At 36.4% G+C, this 22,861-nt stretch overlaps 1 protein-coding gene across 2 annotated transcripts in view; it reads left to right on the forward strand.

Annotated features, from left to right (window-relative positions):
* Positions 1-22,599, forward strand: part of LOC149540701 (acyl-CoA-binding domain-containing protein 6-like) — an 85,026-nt gene extending 62,427 nt beyond the window's left edge. For both annotated transcript variants that reach the window (XM_089801800.1, XM_089801801.1), the window contains 11 exons: positions 1,457-1,523; positions 1,660-1,721; positions 1,962-2,101; positions 2,206-2,332; positions 11,478-11,592; positions 11,780-11,868; positions 19,859-19,942; positions 21,239-21,424; positions 21,510-21,665; positions 21,801-21,860; positions 22,014-22,599. In XM_089801800.1, the coding sequence (XP_089657926.1) occupies positions 1,457-1,523; positions 1,660-1,721; positions 1,962-2,101; positions 2,206-2,332; positions 11,478-11,592; positions 11,780-11,868; positions 19,859-19,942; positions 21,239-21,424; positions 21,510-21,665; positions 21,801-21,860; positions 22,014-22,196 (1,269 nt within the window). In that variant the 3' untranslated portion in view covers positions 22,197-22,599. The remainder of the gene's footprint in view (positions 1-1,456; positions 1,524-1,659; positions 1,722-1,961; positions 2,102-2,205; positions 2,333-11,477; positions 11,593-11,779; positions 11,869-19,858; positions 19,943-21,238; positions 21,425-21,509; positions 21,666-21,800; positions 21,861-22,013) is intronic.
* The last annotated feature ends 262 nt before the right edge of the window (positions 22,600-22,861 follow it).

The raw sequence follows: 22,861 nt of genomic DNA on the forward strand, positions 1-22,861 counted from the left end.
CCGGAGCCATAAAAGGGTTTAAACGTTCAACGGAGAAATTAAGAGTTGGATGCAAATTATTTGACTAAATTCCTATCAGCAGTTGGTTCAGTTTTTCGCCAATTCGAGGGTGTCCATTACATTGGAATGGGGTGGTTCCCTGGTAGGCTAGCTTGAGACTTAATGTCAAGAAGACATAAATTATGTTCACACACATTCTCATACTCAACATGACTGGCAGATAGTTTTTATTCAAAATTTAAAATTGAGGATTCCTTTTAAGATTCAATCAGCAGGAGTATACAAAGTTAAATGAAGCCTCTGTTCAGTGGTTGTTGGGTCGTCCTGAATGAGGCCTCTTAACATCGAGCTTAATACAGTCTGGCTATCAGTCCTGCCACACTCATCAATACCATCAAAAGTATGGGGTCAACCATGCAGTGGATGGTCAATGAGGTTGAGGATGACAGTCTCAGGGCTCCTGCTGTCTTAAATTGTATCCTCCATTGGTTGGCCTATAGTGTAGTCTGTTGCCTGCAATTGGTACCAATAAATACCATTCTAATGTCGAATATATCAATATCATCTGACCATATTAAAGTACATGGAACCAATGAAAATTCTCCATATGAGATCTGAAAGGATACTGCTACTGTATCTTGGAGCAGCCTGGAAGATCCACTGTCTCAAATCTGATCATAAAACTCTCGAGTCTTAACATAGATTCTTTTTGCTTTCTTTTATAGTCTTTCTATTGATTGCTGTCCCTGGCTCCTATAGCAAATGGGTTGGGTATATTGCTCTCTTTGTAACCATATATCATGCTGTTATCTTCTATATAATATATTGTATTTACAACTTTGATTATTGCTGTTATATCCTCATCAACAGACCCTACTGCACATGCGCGTTGAATAGTTTCTACAAAAGTATAACTTTTACAAATATAATTTCTTATTTAGAAATAGCAAGTTAAATGAAGCAGCATACCAGTGAAGCCAAGTAAGATGCTTCAAAGCTTCATCTGATAGAAAACAAGATGTATGAGTGTAAAAGCTGCAGAGGTTCAGATAATCTTTGAACTCTTGAATGGAGAGCTGATGTGGCAGATGCCTAGATATAGGGCTAGGAGCTTGATATAAATTTTAGGACTTCTGGGCATTTATTTGCATAGGGTAACCACCCTCTCCTCGTAATTTGTCTGAGGATACTGTTTTTATTCCACAGCCTACAAATTGATAGTAATTTTGATATTCATGTTTATCAGGTTTTCTTTACTTAAAGTGAAATGCATTTTGAATGTGTGCGTAGCATGAGAACAAAAATGACAGAAAACTGTTACATTGCTGAATGTCATCAAATTGTTTTATCCAGGTGTCATGCGTTAGGTCATTCTCATCCGACTGTATTAGCTTTGATTTTATTACAGAACCTGGTTTAGACGCCCTGACTGAATTTTACCTGTTTGTTTTAAAAGGTCCGATGGGGAAATAAGCTTCTAGCTGTAGCTGGACATACCAAAGATCCATCTGATACAGTAACAGGTGGAGTGTTCCTTCTCTGAAGTTATATTCTGATTAAAGGACCATGATGGCTGGATAGCAGATTTTTATTTCATTGTCTATATTTTAAATAATATGCATACTCTCATTTTTTAAAATGGCTATTTTATACGTGCAGTTGAATGCTTTGACACAGAAACCTCTACATGGTCTGTATTAAAGTCGTATGGAAAGGCTCCGGTACGTTTTCTTGTCAATGTCTGCGTTGATTCATTTTGATTTTGTGTTTATTGTTGTTTCTATTAAGTTCTTAAAACAAATCTTCTATGCTTATTTACTTTTGAAAGACATGTTTAGAAGTATCTCTTCCATCACGTGATTTGCTTTTAGTTAGTTCTCATTCTGTTGCAAGTATTTGTTCTTTATACATCAGAGAATAATTCTGCAATTCCAGTGATAATTATCCATGTTTACCGTCAGATTGCACGTGGAGGTCAAACTGTGACTCTTGTTGGGTCCAATTTAGTCATGTTTGGAGGGGAGGACTCGAAGAGGAGCCTATTGAATGATTTGAATATTTTGGATTTGGAAACAATGACTTGGGATGCTATAGAAGCTGTGTAAGCAAAGTTACCATATACAATTATGTGCTATCGTAGTCTCGAAAGATCTTATTGCCATCAATTACTCATTTATTGCATATTTATCTGTTTTGCTTCTGTAGTGGTACTCCTCCGTCGCCAAGGTCTGATCACACTGCAGCTGTTCACGCTGATAAATATCTTCTGATATTTGGTGGTGGTTCTCATTCTTCATGTTTCAATGATCTACATGTCCTTGACTTGCAAACTGTAAGTTAATATAGTAATGCTATTTGTTAATATTGGTCTTCTAGAAGTGTTATTAACTTTATAAAAAAAACTTGAGCATAAGTAATTTAAAATGTTATTGAGAATATTCTGAAATTATTGAGCCACAGCCTACCTTTAATTTTGTTACTGTTTATAAAGGTAGTCAGTATGAAAAATGTCTGGACCCTAAACATAGGCAGCATCTGACCAGAATGAGCAGCATCTGACCAGAATAACAATTTTACAGTATTGATCAATGCATAAATTGCTTTACCATAGTTTTAAAATTATAGTGCCTCAAGTGCATTACTGGCTACTTTTTTCCATTTCTTTGAGGTCTGGTTGTGGTTAAAAGAGGAGGCCTTGTAGTTTACTGTTTAACTTCACACCCTATATTTATATCAAAGAAAATCCCAAGCCGTCCTCCATTTTCACTCTGGATTGAATCATTGACCATTTGGGCTTGAAGATTTAATGCCACCTAATATGTGAAACTCAAGGTAATAAATCTGATGTACTAATTTGAAGACAAGTTTAAAACAGTTATAGATGCAGCCCTTAGGTGAGAAGTTGGTTGTTATGGTAAAAATTTAAAATCTATGATAACTGCTTTGTATGTCAAGACATGAGTGTGGGTGAATTTGCCATTTTCAGTTTCTTTGTCGAGTTAGTATCAGGGATGTGTCTGTGTTTGGCAACATGTAAATAAAATGATGGATAGTTAAATAAATACAAATTTTAAATTTTCAGATGAACATGAACAACAATTGTTTTAATCATGATTCACAAAATGATATGAGTTTCTGGCAGTAGCAACATATAAGGAATGCAAGAGCAATATAAATTTTCCATAAATTGTATGATTTGGCCTATTGTTAAAGAAACAAATAAACAGAATGTTTTTTTAATGCAAAGCAGTCCCATAACACTAATTTGATATGTAAATCTTTGTTTGCTAAAGGGAGTGAATCATGATAATTGTGTAAGAATACAAGAAATAGAAAAATCAATCATTATATTCCAATAAGATTAAAATAAAGCTTAACTTGAGATAAGATAATATAAATTTATTGATGTCCACCAAGAGACCACAGAGAGGGTGAAAGGAACTGCCAGAACACAAGAAGAGAGGCCAGTCAACAGCAGGAACACCAAATGGTGCCCAGGGAAATCATAGACAACAACAAACAAAAGAGCCAAGAACCCGGGCAGCTGTCTGCAACAAGTTAGACATGCCTTGCCGTAGAAAAGAAATCTAGAATTGAGGAATATGACCTAGGGCGAGAGGAAACCTTGTGTTGTTGCTGAATACTGCTGGAAGTGGAGAGCAGCTGTTTAGAGTAACTTCGACGAGCTTGCACAGATCTGGTGTGCTTTGGGTAGGGGTACCAAGTGGTTGCTTGCACCCCGAGCTGGGGAGACCACTGAGGAGGTGGTGATGAGCTGATCAGAGGTCTGCCTTGAAGGAGACTAAATCTATATGGTGTAAGACCTAAAGCCTCATGGTCTCCTAAAGGTAAAGGGTTTGGTATCACTGGTTTGTAAACTCAAAGGAGGAAGGAGATTGACACCCCTTGAAAATCTAGTAAAACCTCCCTTTGACCACATAGTAGATGGGGCAATGGAAAATGAAGTGTCTTTGTCTTAGGCTTCCCCATGTCACAAAACTGACAAATCCCATGATGCCTGTCAATTTGATGATACGTTTAGATGCAAAGTCAGTGAGAACCTACTTTGAAAGACCCTAGGGAGATGTGCAACACATGTGACTAACATTCGGAGAGGTATGAAGGCTGCACAACCATCCCATCTTGTAGGTCAAGAAACTACTTAGTGTAGAATGACATCCTTTGCCACAATTCCCCCTAGAGGGTTGACCCAGGTGATACAAATATATTGCTTGTAGATGTCCATCCTGACATGCCCGTTCATCTCTTGACAGGAAGGGAGGAGGTGAGCGGGCGCATCCAAGGAGTACTCGAAAGGGGGAAAGCGTTCCATCTTGGTCTCGACTGACCTCAGTAAAGTAGAAGCAATCGCTAGTGGAGTCGACACCCACAACTACCTCAAAGGAGCGATAGGCCAAGTAAGAGTACCTATGCTGCCTCTCAACCAAATCCACATAGAATTGAAGGTGAAATCCACATAGAATTGAAGGTGATGAAGCAACCAAACCAGGTTGAAGATAGTGTTGAGTTTGAAAGGGTGTGCTCCAAACTCGACCAAAATAATACTCTGAGGAGTACTTGGGTGGCACCTGATGATACTTCTAAAAAGAAGGATCTGTGCCCTCTCCACAAAAGCCCAATTTGACTCCAAAAGGGAGGTGCCCCAGACCACAAAACTATAAAGCACTATTTGATTGACGGAAGTGTCCAAGAGAGTCAGTCATCTTGGTGTGGTGTTTTGAAAATGATGTTGATGAAGCAACCAAATCGACATAGAACTGAAGGAGATTAAGCAACCAAACTGGGTTGAAGATAGCACAAAGTTTGAAGGGTGTGCCCCAAACTCGACTAGAATAATACTGTGAGGAGTACCTTGGTGGCACCTGATGATACTTCTGAGAAGAAGAGTTTGCACCCTCTCTACAAAAGCCCAATTTGACTCCAAAAGGGAGGTGCCCTAGACCACAAAATTGTAAAGCACAGTTTGATTGACCGAAGTGTCCAAGAGAGTCATCTTGGATGCGGTGTCCTAAAAATGATGTCGATAGCTCTGTCTCTCAAGCAAGGCAATAGGAGAGCCATACCCCTTGTTGATGTAGGTTTGCATGTCAGTGTTCATACTGAAACAAGGTCCAAAGAACTTGATCCCCAGTTAAGTGTTGGATGAGGACATCTCAACCTTCGCACTGTAGAAAATGAAGTGGAGATGAGAGGTCTTCAAGCAATTGAAGACCATCACTTGAGTCTTACCTAGGTTAATCACCAATTTTTGCAAGTCGCAAAAGGAGGCCAAGCTATCCAGCAGCCTCTGAAGGCCCTCTGGGGAGGAGGCTAAAAGAACCACATCATCTGTTAAGAGAAAATTGGACATCAAAGTATGATGTAATGAGCAACCATATGTTGTACTCCATCTATCAAAAAATTTCAGCATTGAGGTCATTTTATCTTGGGAGCTAAATAATATGTAGTTATTTGTATAGGTGATAATGCAATTTACGTAGAGGCTTGCATCTAAATTTTCAACTTTTTCAATATCTTTGTTGTCAATCTGTTTATTACAATATTATTTGTTGCGTGCTTAAGGATAACACTTGGACTTAACAAAACCTGTTATTGAGACTAGCAAGACAATTGGGGGCAAATATGATGGCTGAATAGCAATCAGATGCAGAAAAAAAAAACTAGCCAAAAAAAAGCTTTTATCCAAAACCCCAATATAGTGGGAGTGATTTTAGACGTTTACATGTAGCAATCCATTGTTGAAATTCTGATTATTTGCAGATAATTGTATGTATATTCTTCATTATCATACAAGAGTAAGATTTGGTCTTTCTTCTTTGATACATTGGTGGTGGCCCTTCACCAAGGTTCACCACTCTTGGTTCAATTTAATTAATTAGAATAATTTTCTTATATTATTATTTAATATATAATTGTATCATAATAATTATATGACAAAACTATTATATTATTCACATGAAAATCCCCCCTAAACAGATCATTCTTCCTAAATAGACTTTTCAGAATACGTCCCTATAGAATGGCAGGGTACTAGCAGATATGTACCACCCTCCCCTCCCTAACCAAAATATTCTAGGGCCCCCTTTTCAGATTATTCCCCCCAAACAGATTATATTATATTATATCAACATTATTATATTATAATAACATTTATTTATTTATTAGTTAATGTCTGGAATAGTACTTTGTATAATTTGACACATCATTGTGAATTGGATATGTAAGCCTCCTAAAGCTAATCTTCAACACTCCCTCTTAGCTTCCTCTTAGCTAGGGAGGCTTTCATATTAATGATTGCATCATTATGGTTAATCATAAACATCACAATGAATTTTATGTTCTCGGATACACCTCGTGATATTGAACATTATGTTCTCGGATATTACCTTAAGTGATATCGATCATTAGATATCATTATGACATGTTCTTAGGACATCACTATGTGATATTGGACATTGGATATCTAGCATTATGGTATGTTCTTCTAATATCACCTCATGTGATATTGAATATTAGAAATCTATCATTATGGTATGTTCCTTGGATATCGCATAAAATATCTGCTATTTACTTCAAGTACCAATTTATGTGATATTGAATATTAAATATATGCCATTATGTTAAGTTCCTCGGATACCACCTCAAGTGATATGGATCAATAGATTACCATTATGTTAAGTTCCTTAGATACCACCTCAAGTGATATTGAACAATCAATATCTACCATTATCTTATGTTCTTCGGATAACACCTCAAGTGATATTGGATACTACTGGTTCCTCTTTATTCAAAATGTTCCAAATTTTAATTTGCCACCTCAAAATTTGAAAAGATGCATGTGATATTGAAGATTAGACATCTAACATAATGGATGTCAATAAATCTTCATTGTAAGATCATCACCTTACAATGAGAATTACATTGTACAAGTGTCTTATTATTGTGAGATTGTCACCTCACAAAGAAAGTCACCGCGAACTCTCTCACTTGGTGTTGTCATTGCGTCACACGACATCCACCATAAACCATATTAGAGGGTTGAAGAAGGGTTTTTACATCGAACTTCTCTCTCAGAAAGAAGAATGTATTACAAGGGATTGCTAGGCTCCCTTTGAATCTGATAACAACATTGTGACCTCCTTGTCTAAGGTTGCTTCTGATTACATCGAACTTCTCTCTCAGAAAGAAGAATGTATTACAAGGGATTGCTAGGCTCCCTTTGAATCTGATAACAACATTGTGACCTCCTTGTCTAAGGTTGCTTCTGATGAACTGCTAGACTCACTTTGGATCTGATATCAACCTTGTGCGCTCTTTGTCCAAGGTTATGTCTGATGAACTATAAGACTCCCTCTGAATCTGATATCAACTTTCTGACTTCAACAAGCTCTTTATTTAATGCTCCATGGTTCAACTATTATCCATTCATCTAGGAATATCATGACCAAGATATCTGCATAAAGGCCATCTAGCCTACATACACGAAACTTCATCCTATAAATCGTGGTCCTCTGAGTGCTATGGTTTCCTGGTCACTAGAGAAACCATCTTGACATGGTCTTCTCCCTCTGAACCAATATGATAAAGGTCCTCGACAGTAAATTGAAATGAATCCTTTGGTTGCTCTCTCTTTCACAGAAGGATACCCTACTCACATAGTCCCAAACATGGAATATATCTTGCTTAAAGAGACCTTTATCATCTGACATGATTCACACACAACTGAAGGAACTTGATCCAAGACCTCCTTGAATCTACTGTCATAAAATCCATTCCTAGACCAGACAATTATATGACCATTCTGAGATTAGAACAGAATCACCTTGCAGTCCACTTCCTCTGAAGCTCAAGTTCTTGCATCAGCCTCCTGTAAATTTATCTTTGGCAACATCCTTTATTTGTGATGTCCCAATTCTAACTGCAAATGATAACAACTTGTCTTTAAACAATGACTTCATGTTGTGTTTCAAATAATTTATTATACGAAGCAATGAGTATGTCAAACTCAAAATGTATGCCTAAGATATCACTGTCAAAAGCTGTGCATGTTGAGTATAGACAGCAAAATGCGATGGCAGCCAAGATCAAGAAGACTGATTAGAATCTAGAAAAAACATTTGCACCTTCAATGTGGGACAGTGCCCACTAAATCCACTGCACCCCACAGATTGGAGTTTGGCCAAAGGCCCGGTAAACTCGTGGAAAAGAAAGAAGTCCACACAGTGGACTTGATTCCACATGCAGTCTTTAGATCAATCAATGTCATAGTGAAACTCCAAAGTAGCAGAGCAAATAGCCATCTCTCTGCAGCCCAGATCCAGTGAGTATCTCTATCACACGGCTCACTGCATGTGGTCATCTAGAGAAACTGGCCGCATAAGGACGTCAGCTTGCCGAGTTGTCTCCAGAACCCTCCCTAACTTGCTAGGCAGTTAGTGGGTGGCCATCTTGGGATGAGCAACTCAACACACACAGTACTTAGGTATAGAACAGAGAACATAACTCAATCTGCTGTATTAACTTAGCTCCATTCAAAGGAACTTGCAATAAAAGTGTAGACCTGCAATCAACAGACTTGATGGTGAGTATATTCAAAGAAACTTGCACCTTTGAGGACCTGTCCAACACAGGCCCCACACACGCTACCTCGCCCAGTCACTGCTGATCCTGTAGCTCCTTCCTCGCCACATATCCAATACAGAAACCCTGCAGACTGCTGAGCAGCTCGCCCTTTGAACGTGTTATGTCCCCTGTCAAGACATTAATTTATTAATTTAAATTTCTCCATTCAAACTTTCTGCAGACTGGTTTTATATATATTTTCTCCACATTGCCTTCTTTCTCCATATTTCTCCACATTTCTTTCATGATTTTTCAAAGTTAGTACTCTCTATATATACTTTTTCATTCTAACAGTCATGTCTTTTTACAAATTATATTATATTAATTATATTTCTTATTATAATATTAATATTAATATTATTGCATATACTGCATAATATATTTACTTTATATATTTTAATTTAGATTATTAATCTAAATATTTTATCACTTAATATAATATTTAATTCTCTTATTAATAAATATGCAATATTATGATCATAAATTATACTGTACCATTATTTATATTATATTATTATTAGAATTTTATTTATTTAGCTATATCGATCTTATTTTGATGGGGATATCACAGAACACACCAAAACTAAATAATAAGCATCCATTGCGGGTCCCTTGTGTAATGAAGCTTGTATGGATGCTAAACTTAACTAGTAACTTAGACTGCCCCCGCATCTTGATGCGATTGGTATGCTGTTTGATGGTGGGATGCAATCCCCTGTTGATTGTGCTCTTTCATGTGATTGATTGAGTCAATATTTCGAGTATTTTATATGACATCAAGAAATCCCACCACCATTCTCTTCTTCACAATTTCAATTGATTTTTTTTAATAAATAGAGCAATTATCTTTTTGCACTATGGAGATATTTCTGGAGACTGTATATGATTCAATTTTTATTTTTCCAATTCCACCACACACACACATATGTGTGCCCACACACACGCACTCATATATATGTTAAATAAGGTATCAAGTTTATAAGAATTTACAATCGCTTCCACCTACGCATAATATTAATGCCACATACTAATAAAAATAATATAAACTTCCAAACTAATAATCAATTCAGATATGTGATCAACATCACATGCATCCTGCGTACTTTCCATCACATAAATCTGAACACAGGTATCATTCTTCAGATTAATTCTTAATTGCAGATGCCTGTCACATAAATCTTAACACAGGTTTCGTTCTTAATTGTATATTCATAAAATACTAACACATCCCTGCCATATACATACCATCCTCAAATGTTCAGACAACACATTTTTAATCCAACAGTTATTTTGGTCTTTCACCATTCAGGTTTTCAGCTTTGATAAGAAAAACTTATATTTCCTTGTTCAGTCTGTCTTACTGATAGAAAACCCAATACACAGCCTCTTATGATAATCTCAATACAAATCCGACAGTCCCTTTATACGTTCTTGTATTCGACACTCTTCAGTTGATATCAAACCACTCTGAGTGGCACTTGCTATCATTTGATCTTCAAACTGGTAGATGTACCTTACCTAATATGCCAAACAATAATACATCTGATGTTTTGGTCTTTTATTTAATTGGCAGATGGAAATTTTAGTCTGACGGGAATTAATGGCTTTGTCATCCATGGCACCATCATCCAAACATACAAGGATCAACATTAATAGTATCGATATCTGTGAGTGGGCATAATGTCTCAGGATACGACGGCTGATTCTCAGCTTTCATGAGCTCTGTTTAAGCCAACCGTGGAAGCTTCTTGCTTCTCATCCTTCTGCAGGAAGGCCTTGTTGTTTCTACAACCCCTTTTAATGGTTAGAAGTTGGGTGAGAGAAATGTTGGCTGTTTTAGGTAAAAGTTTATGATTCCCTTGATTTTGGGGATGGCAGGGAAACAAAAGTGGGATGATACGCAAATGTATACAGTAATCAAAAAAATAATTATAAAAAAGGTTTACAAGAAATGACATGTTTAACTTTGAAATAAACATATTTGATGTTGCATTGAATGATCAATTAAAGTGCTGAATATCTATTTATTTATATTATATTCAATTTAAAATGATTACATAAAAAAATACAATTGGCCGTTGGCCCAATGCCTCAAATCGTCATTCATCTCTAAAATCCATGCCAAACACCTCACTATTGGAACTCTTAGAATCCTTATGGTCAGATTCCTCCAAAGCAAATACCAACCTATTCAACTTGTCCTACTTCCTCAAATTATGTTGTATCCTTTGATTCTAGATCCCGTGGGGTTGTTGAACTCTCATTTCTAGGGATAATTTTTGAGGGTGTCCACCCTAAATTATTAGCCTATGTGGAGATGGTAAAAAATTCTGAAAAGATCAGTGCGTTTAGTATTCTACATGGTCTTGTATATGGGCGATGGAGAGTACAGGCATTAAGACCGGGGATGCAAATGATGATTAAATCTTTCCTTTCAAATTACAAGAGTAACTAATGATATGGAGATGCCTCCTAGCTGCCCCTTATATTGACTTAACAATCCTGGTAGTTGAAACTCTATATGTGCTCCAAGTCTCTATCCATATAGGGATACTTTTTCTTCACTGTATTGGATAAGCTCTTGATTGTTGTACTGAGTTTTAATGAGCTTGAGCAAATTGTTAGTGAAGGAAAAAAACTGAACTAAAGAGGTCAGAGAACCTAAAATGTATTTGACTACAATGTTTTTCATGTTAGTAATGCATCAAATGCAATAACTATGTTTTGTTGCTATGATTAGTTTTTGGTCAATGATTTATGGTTTGGAGGAGAAAGGCTGTTTGCTTTCTTTTTATGCAAGCTAGATATTTTAATTTTGTATATATTGTTACCAGATGGAATGGTCACAGCCAAAAATGCAAGGTAGTTTACCTACACCACGAGCTGGTCATGCTGGTGTCACAATTGGTGAAAATTGGTACATCGTGGGTGGAGGTGATAATAAGAGTGGTAGGGTTGACATCTTAAAGCTTATTTTCAGCACATTACTATTTGGTTTCTTTCTGAATTATTGAGGGATGATATACATAAAATTTTCAATCTGTTTACTGTGCTCTCTCTTATTGAATCTTATTTATGATTCTAATTTCCTTTTATGGTTAGATCTGATTATACAGATTTTCTTTGCAATTAACAGGTGTATCTGATACTGTTGTCCTAAATATGTCTATGCTTGTTTGGTCCGTGGTAACAACTGTACAAGGAAGAGTTCCAATTGCCAGTGAGGTAATTTCCCACTTTACTTTTCCAAAGTTTAATTGTTAGGTTATATTTTAGCTGATTGTAACAGTTGTTACTATTCTTTTTTTGATCCTTTTGGAGAAATCAGTCTACTTTTATATTTTGCACTCTAGATCTATATTCGGGTCTCAAACAAATATTGCATGATTTTTTTATTATAATGTAATCTGAATTTTTAATATATTTTGCACTCAAAAAATGTTGACTAATGCATACGTAAATGTTTGACCGCTTTTCAACCTGAGGGCTATGTTCTTTGAGCTTGTCTAATTATGAAGGAAACATACATTAGTCCATGTAGGAGGGCAAAATTGAGAACTATGATCTAGTCTTAAGTTTTAACCATTTATGTCATGATTTAGTAGCCACAGTATGGGCATGATGTTTTCTATTATTTCTGAGTTATGCATATTTCTGTGTTACATAAATCGAAACAACTTGTATGTCTTATCACCATTGAGATTGATATGGTTTCTGCATTAAGTAGGCTGTTTGGTTTTTGCATAGGTCATTTCCTAGCAGGCATTTGGTGATCCCCATTGTTTTGTAGGAAGCTTTATGAATTTTTCTTAGCTTCATTTGCAAGTATGCAATAATTATAAAGAGATCAAATACCTCCCTTTTGTAAACACTCTTTAAGTCTCCCTTTTGTGCAAATTCTTGACATTGCAGGTATGTATTTCTGTTTGGGTCATTGTTGCTTCTAGTCTGTTCTGTTAAGTTCTTAATTTGTTATTATTGTGTGTGTTCTTGTCCCCATATAGGTATGCAGTTGTCACTTGTCATTTTTGCATCTTAGTGCCATAACTGTGTATGGGGCATATATCCCTGCCTTGGATTGATACTATTAGCTTCTCTTGAGTTGATTTATTGTTGTTGAAAACCTGTAAAACATCAATGGGTCAATGATGTATCCTCCAGTTATTGAATTGTGGAGATCACTAACTTTTGGTGCATGACACTCTTGCTTGTTAGCAACTTAAGGTATTGTTTATTGTTGATATCCTAATATATCCTATATGTTACTTGGAATTGCCTGTATGGGATTGCCTCAGATTTGGGGCATGGTAAGGGCTAGATAAGCTTAAATACCCAATTTTAAAAAGGGCAAGAAAAAAGTCCAAATGGCGTAACTTTTAATTTGCAAAATCAATTTTGAATGGAATATGGGAGTCCTGAATGTTATATTTAATCATAATAATAATCGGAACAAGAGTCTCGGTTTCAATTGACAACTAGAAATGAGCTCTTGATGGTTGGGGAATTCCCAAGACATCCTGAATGGGTCATCAGGCGGATGATTATCTCTAGGATATACTCAAGATAACTGCAGATTCACTTCCATGAGCTTCTTGACTTGTAGTGCCAAAGTCTGAAATATATATCAGACTTTTGGCTTGTCTACTTGTCCCTAGTTTTTCATTTTTAAGGCTTTTCTATCTATATGCATTTTCAATACTTATCCATCTCCTATCATTTTTTGTTTAAGTTCTCTTATTTTTTTAGATATGAAGTTTCCAAGATTCAGTTACGGGCTTCAGTAATTAGTATTACCATGTCATCAACTCCAGCTATTTATTATTTAGCAATGACAAATCATCCTATAAGTTATTGATTGTGATATCTATAATTCTTTGTTCACCTTGTTCAATCTGTGTGGTGATACATGAGGCCAAAGTCAAAACACTCGGACTCGTCAATTAATTGGTAGGACCAAAATATTAAAAGACTTGGGACTCAGCAAAATCTCAGTAAATTTATTGAACATTTGAAAATACTTAAATTTTTAGATACATTTTTTGAACTTTGAAGGAACACATTATTGAGTTTGCAGAACATATTAGTGATTTCCATCATATATATGCCAAAATATGTCTAATATGTTCTTGTAATTTTAAAGGAGTCAAGCTTCCCATATGGTTCTTTTTCATTGAACAAAGTGTAAATCATAGATGTGAAATTCATATAGTACTTGCCACTATAACTGTGGAAATCATTTTATTTTGAATCAGAGTTATTAGATTGAATTTTTTAAAATGCCAAGAAACAATTAACAGATGCTGACTGAAAATAAAATAAATCAGTGCAAAACATATTTTTAGGTCATTGTGGGAAAATTTGCCTCTCATATAATGTTTTTGGTCTGTGTCAATTGGCAAATTGCAAAGATTGGAATTCATAAATAAGAAGTTAAAAGGTGTTTATGGCTGCCAGGTGGCTTTTTAAAAGCTATATTGTAATTTGTAGATATGATGATCATTGATAATTTACAGAGTTACTGGGTTCCTCTTAAGAACCCTTGGGTACCCCTGTCGGTACAGTTCAGGTTTGTGTTCTGCACTGGGTTCACCTAGGTTCCGTCCCAGGTACCCCTGGTTGGACCCATAGGGAACCTGGGATGTCTAGAAGGGACCTTGGTCAAACACAGGAAGAACCCAAGGGCTGTGCAATAAAAATCATGGAAAATAAGCTGTTTTCTGAAGCATTTTTATAATCAAATAAACGTCTGTATACATAATTTTGTTTCAAGTCAAACTGTGAAAATGACTTGTGCCATTTGAAAGGCTTTAAGATCCTTGACTACATTGAGGAGCTGATGATGATTTGGATCTAACTCTCGAGTGTATAGACTTAGATGTTATTGTTGCAGGACTTGCCAAAAAGTACCTTTAGATGAGGTTGCTTGTACAGTACATGGCTAGTAGTGACATTGTAACTCATTGTCATTCAAATGAAAGTGAACCAAATGTTAAACTTTGGTGCTTTTGAGGATCAGTATGAAGATAACTAAATAATAAATACTGATTATAATTTTCCTGTGTATTGACTTTTGACAAATTATTGATCGATGAATTTTTGAGTATTTTTATTTTTGCAAATTACAAGTATCATTCTTTTAATAATAAAATTTTAAAAAGTTTTTCTTACATGCACAGGAATACACACATGCCCATGCACGTTTGTGCATTCACACACACATACACACACATGGGCAAACATGCGTGCACACACACTCCCATACCAAAGGAAACAGTTTGTTTTGTTGTACTGCTGTAACCTAGATAATTTAATAGTAATTGGAAGCCTCGTAATAAATGCTTTTTGTTGTGGCATTCAATCTCATCATATATGTGATCTTGGGACACTAATTTCAGTCCTTCAACTTTAGATTTGGATGTAACTTCAAAAATTTTAACCAAGGAATTTCTGGAATTTCCATTCACACTTATATGGAAGGCAAAGCCTCGGTATTTGTGTGCCTTTGTGACCACTTCTGTCTCTAAGTGCATCTTTAATTACATCACAAAAATGCTAGAGCCATAACAGCTTAGTCATGCTGTCATTTCTAGGTGTGTCACAAGAATGCGAAAACCATAACAACTTTATAATTTTGGGCTGTAGAAACAATTTTATACTGATTTGGTGAGTTTATCCTAAACAATTGTAGAGTTATAATGATTTTGTGCCAAAAAACTGCTGTGAGTTTTTGAAAAAATTGTTGGCAATTTACTGACGTTTCTGATTCATGAGCTTTGCATCTCTGCATGAGGAATTGTAGTTGAAATACCTTGACCTTTTATAGTAGTTAGATTACAACGAAGGGACAAGATTGAATCAAGATCAAGGGCCGAGATTTCTTCCCACAAACCCCAATTAGGGTTACCAAATATACAACTGATTACATAAGGCACCAATTTATGTCCAATAAGAAAATTACAATGATTTTGATAGCCAATGAGAAAATAGGACACTCGGCACGATTTGATTGACTCTGCTTGAAACTGAAATTTTCTAATTGGAAGAGGCAAACAATTGCCACCTCATCATCCTTATGCTGTATATGGAGTAGGGTATCTCCCAACATTTTTTATTTCTTTGATCCTTTGAAATTTCCTCATGGATTTGATTTGAATCACTTGCATCTTCGTCCCGTGAACTTGATCTTTCTTGATTCTCTTTGAATATGTCCTCATGTAGCTGAATCCTCTACGCTTTCCTAAATTTGCTCTTGATTCCGACTTGAGTTTGTAGGTTGATAGCTTGATCATGAATCCTTCTTTCTAACTTGAGTCCTCAGGCTTGAACCATTTCCTTGTGGTATCCAGTTGAAGTTTTGAGGCCTTGATCATCACTTTGTCCTCTAGCTTCTCCTCCCTATAGGTGTGACAATGGAGGGTATGTGCACCAACAACGCTACAATTTTCCAAGATTTTCCAAGAATGAATTTCCATCCACCCCTTCTCCTTCTTGTATTCACCTTACAAAACAAAAGAGAAAGCCTTAAGTTTGTGAAAAGTTGGAAAAGTAAAATCATATCAATAAACAAGATTCATCCAATTTTGCATTAAAATTCATTTCTCTCGCAACTCTCCCATTCAATTGGTCTTGAAGTAATTCAGATTTCCCTTTTAGATCATCCAAAGTTAGGCATCTTAGTGGTGACAACACCCAGATGTTTAAATTTAATTGCAAAAATATAATCACCGTCCTTGGAGCTAGGGTCACCTTAACATTGTCAATCTTGAATCACTTTTAGGAGGCAAAATATTTCCTGCTGAACAATTTTAGCGCTTAGTAGTAGATGGGAAGGAACAAAGAAAATTTCAGAAGGTGCGAAATTTTCAACAAGGGGAGATTTCGGAAGATGCGAAATTTCCAGCGAAGGGGAGATATCTGAAATTTCCACAAAAAGGGGAGATTATGGAAGATCCAAAATTTCCACAAAAGGAGAGATTTTGGAAGATTCAAAATTTCCACCAAGACTTGGCAATCTTAAAATCTCCTCATTTCAATGTTCCTTGGCGATTCCTTGCTCTATCTTTGATCATGATGTTGCCTTCATGCCATAAACCAATTTTCTAATGCCTTAAGAGGATGGCGAACTTGGGAGACTCAATGTGGGGAAATTTTAGAAGATGCGAAATTTCCACCAAAGGGAAAATCCTTTGGAAAAATTATCAATTTCTTCCCCTTAACATTCTAAAATTTGGTATGCTTGAGCTGCCACCGAATAAAAGGCCCAAGTCAATGAGATATTTGGGAGAAATGAGGAGGGGGGAGATTTTGGAAGATCTGAAATTTCCACCAAGGGGAGATTTTAGAAGATCCAAAATTTCCACCAAAACGGGAGATTTCAAAAGATTCGAAATTTCCACCAAGGGGAGATATTTGGGAGAAATGAGGAGGGAGAAGATTTCGGAAGATCCAAAATTTTCCACCAAAAACAGAGATTTCAGAAGATCAAATTTTCACCAAGGGGAGATTTTGGAAGATCCAAAATTTTCACCAAAAGTAGAGATTTCAAAAGATTAGAAATTTCCACCAATGGGGAGATTTCGGAAGATCCGAAATTTCCACCAAGACTTGGTTCTCTCACAAACTTCGTCCCCTTCTCCAACATAGAAACCCATCTCCTAGACCAAAAAATTCACTCTCCACTTGGTCTTGGACCAAGAATATTTCTCTAAGTGGGCATCAAAAGTACTTGCACAAACCCAAGAGCAAAACTTGCTTTCCAATGAGCCAAAATTGCTCAAACTTACCTCGGACTTGGAGACTTGAAAAAAAGCTGCCAACCAAAACTGCCTAATACAAAAAGTCCTACAAGCTAAAGCAAAAAGAGGGGTTCCCCATTTGCAATGGGGCGATGGTGTGAAAACCACACAACACTACCTAGCCTATTGCTCTTCTGAGGTGGTGGCAAGCTCCAAAATTGCTAGCAGAGCTTGTTGTTGGTTCGCTTAGGCTTCTGCTCTCTTGCATTCAATTGGGATTGCGATGGATCGCCTTCTCCCCGTTCAATCTTTCCTGGACACCCCTGCTCACCTTCTTCCCTCCCAACAGGAGCAAAAAAGGCACGTTAGGCTGGACATCTATAGACAGTACATTATCACGACATGGAGTAACCCTCGGAGGGGGTGGGGGGGGGGGGGGGCTTTGTTTGAAGATCACTCTCTACTTTGAGAACTTCATGGATATCCAGGACAAGGTCATTGTGTGCCCTTGGCACCTTACTCGGTACTGGACTCCTGTCCTTCGTATTTCCTTGGGGTCGTTTAGAGCAGGCTCTCATCGGCTACGTATACAGATTGGCCACCAAATTGACAGAGAGGACAGGATCTGCCGCTTTTGTAGCCTTGGGGATGCAAAGTCTTTGTTTTCTTTTTCGATGTCCAATCTACTACAAGATCAGAGGGATATTCCATTGCTTGTTCAGAGAGTGCCGACCCCTCTCTTTTGTTTTCAGATACATTGACTAGTAGTGCCTTGCACTTTATCTCCAGGAGGCCATGCAGCTTTGGGACAACACTTGACAGCTTCAATTCGTGGTGAGGCAAACCTCAAATCAGCTCATCACCTCCTTCCTCACTCCCGTGACTCCCATCCAGGGGATGAAGTGGTCATTCGACTCTCCTTCAGGCCACACTAGATTTGTGAGACCTCGCAGAGGACACTTTTGACAACATCACTCCATTTCTAGTGGCTCTTTGAGACAATCCAAGGCACTCCCTCGCCCCAAACTATATCCTTCGATTCCAGACTACTTCTTGTCTATGAGTTCTTAGTCTTTCCTTGTTTGTTTTTTGCTTTCTTGCTTGTTCTTTTTGTGGACATTGTTTGGTGCTCCGTTTGTTGGTTGTTGCCCTATTGTACTTCCAGTTCCTTAGACCCTTGTGGTCTCTTGTTTAACATTAATAAATCTATCCTATCCTATCTTATCTTATCTTATCTTATCATTTTTAGTAGGGAATATTGTTTTTCCTACACATTATTAAGCTTGCTTAGGTTATATTAGAATTGTTAGGACACATGGATAATCCTACAATTTTATGTCTCATCTACACCACCTTTGGGTAGTTGAACGACTCACCCTCTTTTGGACTTATTTGCCACCTCCTATCATTTCTTTCTCTTTACCTTAATTGGCATAACTATGCATTTGGCATTTACCAAGTAAAATGTTATCCTATTTTTGGGCTGTTGCGAGTTATAATTCCTCTTGGATTTATTTGCCTTTATTATGCTATACAGACATTCTCACCTCTCTCTACGCTAAGCTGACTAGCTCGCTTAGTTACGAGTGCTAGTTCAGTGCTAATAGAGTGTGCTGAATTTTGTTCATATCTGGATTCTTGTGGTGCTTTTCTTCAGTCAATCTTGGGTGGCGTCACAGCTAAATCTTACGCCCCATCTACCTGGTAGCAATAGAGAATTTGTTTCTGTTACTAATGATGTGGATCTTTATGAATTTTTCAATTCTATTGGAATTTTGTTAGCTTTATAAAAAAAGAAATTGTTTTCTCTTTGTGGATCATCTTTGGATAAAATATGCTGCTTTTCTAGTTCACACTTTAGTCCCTTGCATTTTTAGGCACAGCAATAGAGAAGTATATGCAGAATTTACTTAGTTCCTAAGTAGGAGTTGATTGGATTCTACACCATGGCTGTCCTGCTCTGTGCTATGTTTTTCTTTTATTTAAAAACAGCACGCATAATGCACATTCATATAGCAACCATCTGTCTATAAACATGTTGAAAATAAAGAATATCTATAAGGCCTATTGATTCATAGCACTGATCATGATCCATCATTGTCACACTATACAGACCAAAATATTACATGCAAAATGTTGTATGTTATCAAGCTCAAATTTTTGTTCAAAATTATCGAGGGACAAATTGTGTTCAGCATTTTGATAAGTCTGTGCAGAATATAATTTGATGCATATATATAAAGAGGGATTTTTAATCTAATTTAACTTCCCTTATGTGCTTTTAATTATGCTGATAGCTATCATCCGTTGCAGCAATCCCTATACTAGGTTAGCAAGAATCCATGAATGAAAACAAAATTATATCTATTGCCATTTTTAACATCAATTTTTACAGCTTAAATATTTCACTGATTTCTTTGAAATTAAGTACCTTGATTATTTGTTATATAATTGTTAACCATATTCTTTGCCAACTTCAGGGACTGAGTCTTGACGTCACCACCTACAATGGCGAAGAAATTCTTATTGCCTTTGGTGGATACAATGGAAGGTACAGCAGTGAGGTATATATCTAAGTGAAAGTTTTGCAAGTATATTCCCAGCTTGCTACACTTAAACTATCTGGTCTCATTTTATTATTAATCACAAGGACATTTCTATAGTAACACACGCCAAAGTCTATTTGTGTATATTCAAACTCAATCATTTTGCAGCAGAGATGAAATAGAACGTTAGACATTTTTAAATCTCAAATGTAAATGAGCGTTATGTATAGTAGTTTATTTAAGAAAGCTTGAGAGGGCCAGAAATCCAGGTTAATATATTTCAATAATATTCTTAATTACTTATGCTTGGTCTTGAATTTTGATCTAAATGACCATGTTTTAACTTTCCATATTCAAAAAGTGAGTTGTTATGTAGAAGCTACAAGTCAATAACAATAATCTTGATCTCTTGAACTATTTTGTTTGCTCTTGATGCTTCAGACATATTTAATAGAAAACATGAAAATAATCTTTTAACCATTCTTGGTTATTTCCACCTTTTTTTATCTCATCAAAATTGCCATGTTACCTTTTGCCTTAAGCTTTGGATCTGTAGCCAATTTGCTCTGGATATAGGCTGTGTTAAGAAAGGTGTCTCTACCTTGCTTCTAAAATCAAAATGACAAAAAATGCGACTTCGGTTTATAAAACATAAAATTCAATTTCTGGTACAGAGTTGGTTTTTGGTCAAAAATAAATATTTTGGGTTATGATACTACCAGGGGGTACCAATTGTGTAGGTCTCTTTAAGCTTTACAATTTTAAAAAAGGGCTCAATTGGCCTCCTAGATCAAAAGTTATGGAAACATGCTGGACAAATTAAAAATTTCTTAGGGTAAGTTACACCTTTTGACTAACTTATGATGCATGTTATGATACATTGCAAGGCATCTTTGATTGGAGATAGGGGAATACACAGTTTGGTGGGTATAACGAAGTTATGACAAGTCCAACGAATATGCTGTTTTTTTAAGTTATTTGTCTTGACATTTGGTGGTAGTTTTCTAATCTAAAGATTTGGCTACCACTTTTTGGGTAGTTTTAGCTTATGGTTTTCTAACTAACTGTTGATAAGTTCATGTTTTGTATCTCCTATATATTAGGCGCTTGAGATAGAGGTCTAGTAGTGAATTTTGGTAGATTTTGTTAAGCTGTCAGTGTTCTTTCAAATCTTTGGTTGGTTATACTTTTGTGGTCGCTCGGCAACTGTATTGCAACTGTTATTTATTGGGTGTCTTTGAAGAGGAATTTGTCTTCAAAAGGGCAAAGTTGCTTTTGTCTACAGTATAATTTTTTGCTTGCTTTTTTTGACAGTTGTACGTTCTGAAGCCAAGTCATAAGGGCATTTTAGAACCAAAGCTTCTAGAATCACCCGCCACTGCCAGTGTTGATCCTATATTGCCTATATCAAATGGGATCAGGGACATAGAAACTGAAGATCTGGAGCGTAATGGTAAGGTTCGAGAGATTGTCATGGACAATCCAGAATCTGAGCCTCAGGTAGAGATACACACTCTTTAATTTATGACATTGTTGATACTTCATTCTCTTTGCATACTGAGATTTATATTTGAAATGGTTGCAGCATCAAATAAGTATTGACACAAAAGAAAGGATTATAGTAGCATTGAAAGCAGAGAAAGACAATCTGGAGGCAACACTCACATCAGAACAATCACTAAACTCCAAACTCAAGCAAGAGCTATCTGAAGCACAAGCTGCATATGCAGAAGTAACCGAGGTTAGGCAAATGAACTGCCAGTTAGTGTTTTCATTGATGTAAAACTTAAGGTGTCTATCATCTTTAAAGAGATTGTGTTTTGACGTACAGTAAGTATGAGCAAATACTGAACACGTCTCATATATGTAAAAACAGGAACTGCGGTCTGTGCGCAAACAACTAGCTGCTGAACAGTCAAGAAGTTTCAGATTAGAGGTATATTGGAAAGAAATGCATTGCCTTTCATTTAATGTTTCATGTTCATTGCTAGAAAGTTAGCGGTGAAATTCATGAGCATTTGAATAATTTACTTCAGAGTAACACAATTTGGTGATATTCATGATTCATAATTATATTGTGTTTGTGCAGGTAGAGATTGCAGAGATACGGCAAAAATTGCATTCAATGGAAAGCTTGCAGCAGGAGGTAGATTTGCTTCGGCGCCAAAAGGCTGCCTCTGAACAAGCTGCAGCACACGCACAGCAAAAACAAAGCTCAATATGGGGTTGGATTGCAGGGACTCCACCTGATCCAAAATCTGGAGATGACTAGCATATTTTGGAGCTGTAGTTGATTTCTCTATCAGTTAATTAATTTTTTTTTCCATTCTTTTATTAGTCTTTGCTGTTTATCTGATCCTTTTAGGAATTTTGAGCCCATGAGTATGGTATAAATATAGAGAGCAGCACTGAAATGATTTGTACATTTCACCTCGTCCATTTTCAAACTATATATAGAACACTATTCTTTCAAGTCCTGAACAACAGCATTCTATTGGTTGATGCAAGAGTTTTGTCTGCATATCCAGATTTCAGCGAAGTGTGGGTTTAAAATGATCATATGGTCAGGACATTTTTTTCGGATGTTGAATACTATGTTAAATGTTTTCCATGAGAATTACAACGAGATTGATGTACTTATTCAATTCCTTAATTCCTAATAATCATTTCTTGCACCAGCTGATTAACCAAGTTGAACGATTTTCTAGGCAGGCTAGGTGAAATTCTATTTTCTTGCACCTGTCTGCTTCATAATGGATATTCAAAGTATATATTTCTTTATAATATAAAGCCTTAATATTGCAATAGAAAAGTGCCAATTGTATGACAGTGTAGCTAAACTAAAAACTAAAAATATACGGCATTATAGGATGCCCCTTACACATATCCATCAGAAAATTCAAAGAGCTTAGAATAATTTTTGCATGTAACCCTACT

This window comes from Cupressus sempervirens, chromosome 9 (assembly GCF_028749045.1).
Source record: "Cupressus sempervirens isolate cs-2001-9-10 chromosome 9, ASM2874904v1, whole genome shotgun sequence".
Taxonomy (NCBI): domain Eukaryota; kingdom Viridiplantae; phylum Streptophyta; class Pinopsida; order Cupressales; family Cupressaceae; genus Cupressus; species Cupressus sempervirens.